Raw genomic sequence first — 4,850 nt, 5'->3', positions numbered from 1 at the left:
TATATGTGTGTGTGTGTGTTTACCCTAGAATATTGTTGTTCGAGTGCTTAAAAGTATTACTAGTTTTGACTATTTTTTAATGTCAATGAAATCCTTATATTTTATATATAGGAGTATTTAGCGTGTATATTTTGTACTGTTGCAGATAAAGTAGCCATACTGCATCGCGTTCATGAACGAGGTCGCTGGTATGTACACAGAACTTTGATATCTGAATAACAGGGTCTACACACAATAATTAACCCCGAACTATAGTTGTACACATATTAGATCAAAAGATAAATATTGAGACTGCGAGTAAGCCTGGGAAGTCAATGAATGTCCTTTGGAGGGCGATAGTAACTTCTGACAGCAACAAAATCTTAAAGCATACCCCATCGTTATGATAAGTGATAATCTTGGATTTATCAGATATGACCTCTCGTATCAGCAGCACACCCAGAGTTACGCATATGGCAACAATGGAAAAGTATCGCTTGTTTGGCCACGAATCGTTCTTGAAATGTGCGAGAAGTGGTTTTGAAATTCTTAAAAAACAAAACATGGCCTTTCAATTTGCGTTCACTTGGCAGATTATATTTAAGTTGCTCGCTATGTTTGATTTTAGCTTTGCCACTGAACGTGTTGAAGCCCAATGACCAGTTAGTCGAAGGAGTAAACAGGTGCGATTGCATTACTTACCAACTATCGAAAAACGTCACGTGGTTGAAGCTTTTGTACAACAAAATACCGGCTAAGTGCTTTATCCGAATGCGTTTTGATTACTGAACACTTCCTTTACTGTACGGGCCAGCAGGAAGATTAAGATAGCGGGTGGTCTTCACCTGCCCTTTTTATGCAATACATACAAAGCCTGTCTTTGTCTTTCGTTGCTTGTATGTACATACTCTTTTACAAATAATTATGTTTAGCTTCACAGTGCTTCACAAGTTCATTGTTTAGTGTTTTCTGTTCACAAACTTCACGGTTCACTTTTTGTTTTTTTAAATACCCTTTACCGACTGCATGTATTTATTTCTGATTGGACGTCTAATAGTTTCCATTTCACCTCTCATGGCAACCCTGCAACATTCAATAATGACAATCACACATCATCTGTTTGGACAACCTATTGAAAGTGAATCAGGTGGCCAATATTAATATCGACTCTTTTTTATATAAACACTTCGTGACCTGTCACAAATTGAACTTTATTATGTGCAAGTTACGTGAATGGGTTGACCCTGATATTAGCTATGACGACGACAACTATTGTGCTTCGGTTTTACACGTACAAAATATACGGCTGACGTGCCCTCCATAAATACCTTTACTCGCACCATCTCATTCAACAACTAAAATTTAGCCCGTATCGCCAGAACTGTTCATATCCAACAGAATATGTGTTCCTATGCAAACACTCGACTTTGTACTGTACTCCGTAATCACGTGGTCCAACAGTAGGTAGCGATATACTTGGCGACTATTATGGAGCTTTCGATATCAATAGCTGCACACAATAGTCATAGATATATACAACGTAATACAATTCCTTATAGATACTAGTCATAACACGGTTTCTGTACAATATCAAACCACGCTGACAAAAAAATTGGCGCATGTTATCCGCTAGCGAGGGATTCTCGTTTTCTCAGCGGGAATACATGTGCGCGGTCTCCTATTTCGATCGGATTGAAAAATGATAACTTTACGTAATGGAAGTTGTCGGAACGCTCCTCTATCCCCAATCTGCGTATATTCTTGAAATGTGGTCCAACTTGCAGCTAGCTTTATATGTTCTTCAACCAAAATTTAAATAGCAGGCAGCTACAATTTAAAGCTTTGCGCCGTCTAGTTCCAATGCAATCTCAAGCTCATCAAACACAGCAACAAACTCGTCCACAAGTGCCTGTGCCTTGTCTGCGGCTCCTGTATCCATTATTGCGCCAACATTTACATTCCCGCCGATGGTGTACATTGTCATACCGAACGAAACACTTTTCCGCTGAGGGGACCATGCTGCTATTCTCTCAAGTAATTTTCCATTGAAAAACATAGGCTCTGAAGGGCCGGGTACATTACTTAAAACACACGATGCTTTGCTGGCTAGGTAGTCCAGGAGGGTCCGATTAAACATGTAAGGGAGCAAGTCCGCTACGAGTGCAATGGATGTGAAAAAAACTTTCGCGATGGGTACTGTTTTAAATGTATTCATCACTGGCACCATCTTCTTGCAAGCTACCAGCGGATCAGAGTTGGTTACATCCATGTCAAATATCGGTGTAGCGAATTGATTCTCCATTTTGGCGGCGTAGGGGTTGCTTCGCATATTGACCATCATAGCGGCTTTGATACTCTTCACATCATTATTTGGTTCGATACGCGCAAACAATCGCTGGAGAGCACAACTGACTATTCCCATGAAAACATCGTTCACAGACATGCCTAGCTTTTTGCGAACAGCGTTGAATCTGACCATTTGAATAGGAGTGTCTAACATACCCACGACCTTTCTGCCGGTCACATTTTGTGTTTTGAAGGGGTTAACGTCTGCCTTGGCGAATAAGATTTTCCCGACGATTGGAATTGTGTACAAAGCAACGAACAACCAGGTAAGCCATGCGGGTTGCTGACGTGGCTTCATCGGTGCCTTGTTTGGAGCTACCTGCTTTTTTTTCTCTACCTTGATATCGTTCGACACTTGAGATTTGGTCTCCAACATGGACATCATCATGTAGCTGAATGCAACACCATCGCCCACAACATGATGCGCCATCAGGAGAACGCATGACATACTGTCGCCGGAGCCGTCGTTGCACTTCTCGTAGTTCTCAAGGATTACCATTTTCCACAACGGGCGGTCTATGGGGAGATCAGCTACGATTGATCGTCCAATCCATTCCTTCAATTCAGTACTATTGGTTGGCTTCTCAGAATCTTCGAGTAGAACCCGGTGCACATGATTTTCTTTCTTGAAATTAGTATCCTTCACCCAAAAAGGCTGGTCCTCGTACAAAGCCAAACGGTCGGTAAATCGTCTAAACCATGGGTTCTGGATCAGCTTCTCTGTGACAGCGTTGACATCTTCGAGCGTTCCATTACGAACCAACATTGCGGCACTGATCATGCACTTATTGTACTCAGTATCTAGCTTCCACATATAATCCCCGGGAGCGCAGGGTTCGGTGCCTGGTCCATATTTCTCTTTTGCTTCATCAATGATTCTTGCCGTTCGTCTACGTATGTAATAGAAAATGATACTTGCAAAAACTATTAGCAGACCGACTGATACTGGTGCTAGATTAGCTGACATTGTGATTGATACAGGCACATAAAAGTGTGATCTGTTTTTTTTATATTCCCAGGCTTTATTTATATATACATATTCTTGTCACTTTATTCATGCCATAATCTGCCTATAACGACTATTTTGAACCATAATAAACTAAATAGTCTATTGATTCGTGAACATAACATCCTGTAATATTCCGGGCGTGAATGGGAACCTCACATCTTTGGAGAATTTGCATAGTCTCGTGCTAAAAAAGAACATATTTAGAACTATAAAAATATGCAGCGGCGGGCAACACGTCCGCCCTCGGTAGCTCAGCGCCTCAGCCCTGCCGCCCATTGGGGTGTGGAGCTGACCGAGGAACACATGCAAATAAACGTAAAAGGGCATGTTATTATTTTCAACGTTTTATACACGTATTTATTATTTTAGGAATTACAAATATATGAACAAATTTAAAATTAGGAATACTAATTTTTATAAAATATGGCATATTTATGAAAAATATATGGCATATTTATTTCATATATATTATTTTCCTAACAAAATATTTCGTTCATTTTTCATATTTACTATTTTTCTATAAATATATATATTACATATTTATTATTTCTCTTGTATAATTTCCTCGTATTTTATTTATTTCTCCTATATTTCCACATATTATACTTTTAAGAGATTAATATTATGTATTGACATAGCTTGTTATTTAGTATGAGTGACGATAGCAAATACTAAAAGTTACAAACACATTGATAAACAGTCCTTGTGTATGCACAACACATATGTACAACGTAGCATAGTAATCTACTAAGTGTGAACATTTATATGAAGCTTACGCTAGGTTTATGTACACTAAAAAAGTAAAAGGTTTATAGTCTATATAATAAATAAATCATAAGTTATATGACATCTAAACACGCATTTTTATAATGTTCTCATTCTGAGTCATAGAACTCGACAGAGATCATTTAACAGTGAAGCAGGAAGATGTACAGATTAAGCTGCACTTGAATACTGTGCACTGGGGTGGCATATTTCGGCATGTGGGCTTATATTGTCACTGTATATAAGTCAAATAAACTAACAAACAATGTGTTTGACTTGTGTATATAATATATGTGATTGCTTGTCAGTATTTCAACACCACAAGTATAAAACTGGAATAAATTTTTTTGCCACCTTTTTTTGTTCCAGAAATCAATCAATTCTCAAATTGGTAACAATTTGCCACCTTAATTGAAAAAGGTGATCAACATGCATCGAGCGGAAACAGGTTAAATTACAATAGACGCTATACTACTGGTACGATAGCTCTGAAATTGGTAACAGAGCTCAAGGACAATACTATTGATAGGTGTGAACAATTTTTTGTATGCCTGTGAAATATGAAGTTCACAATGTCCCTTCTGGCAGGATATGTGACAAGTGTGGATTACGTCTACTGTAACCAGGATGCGCTCGGAAGACAAAATATCAAACTGCCATGTATTGTAAAAAAGCGTTTTTCGGGTATCACCCGAATACAATAGGGATAATATTTTTTTTCTTCAAAAATGGCAAGTATGTATGATACAAT

At 38.5% G+C, this 4,850-nt stretch overlaps 1 protein-coding gene across 1 annotated transcript; it reads right to left on the bottom strand.

Moving 5' to 3' along the window:
- Positions 1 to 1,128: 1,128 nt before the first annotated feature.
- SARC_12601 (hypothetical protein) lies at positions 1,129 to 3,311 on the bottom strand. Its single transcript, XM_014293287.1, has one exon. It carries the CDS (start codon positions 3,290 to 3,292, stop codon positions 1,814 to 1,816), a length of 1,479 nt encoding a protein of 492 aa, XP_014148762.1. The 5' UTR covers positions 3,293 to 3,311; the 3' UTR covers positions 1,129 to 1,813.
- Positions 3,312 to 4,850: the final 1,539 nt, after the last annotated feature.

Source organism: Sphaeroforma arctica, assembly GCF_001186125.1.
Source record: "Sphaeroforma arctica JP610 unplaced genomic scaffold supercont1.2430, whole genome shotgun sequence".
Classification (NCBI taxonomy): domain Eukaryota; class Ichthyosporea; order Ichthyophonida; genus Sphaeroforma; species Sphaeroforma arctica.
This window is presented reverse-complemented; position numbering and strand designations above follow the sequence as displayed.

What these genes read in the sequence shown, in the direction of transcription:
- SARC_12601 (XM_014293287.1), bottom strand. Translation starts at nt 3,292, where the DNA reads ATGTCAGCTAATCTAGCACCAGTATCAGTCGGTCTGCTAATAGTTTTT.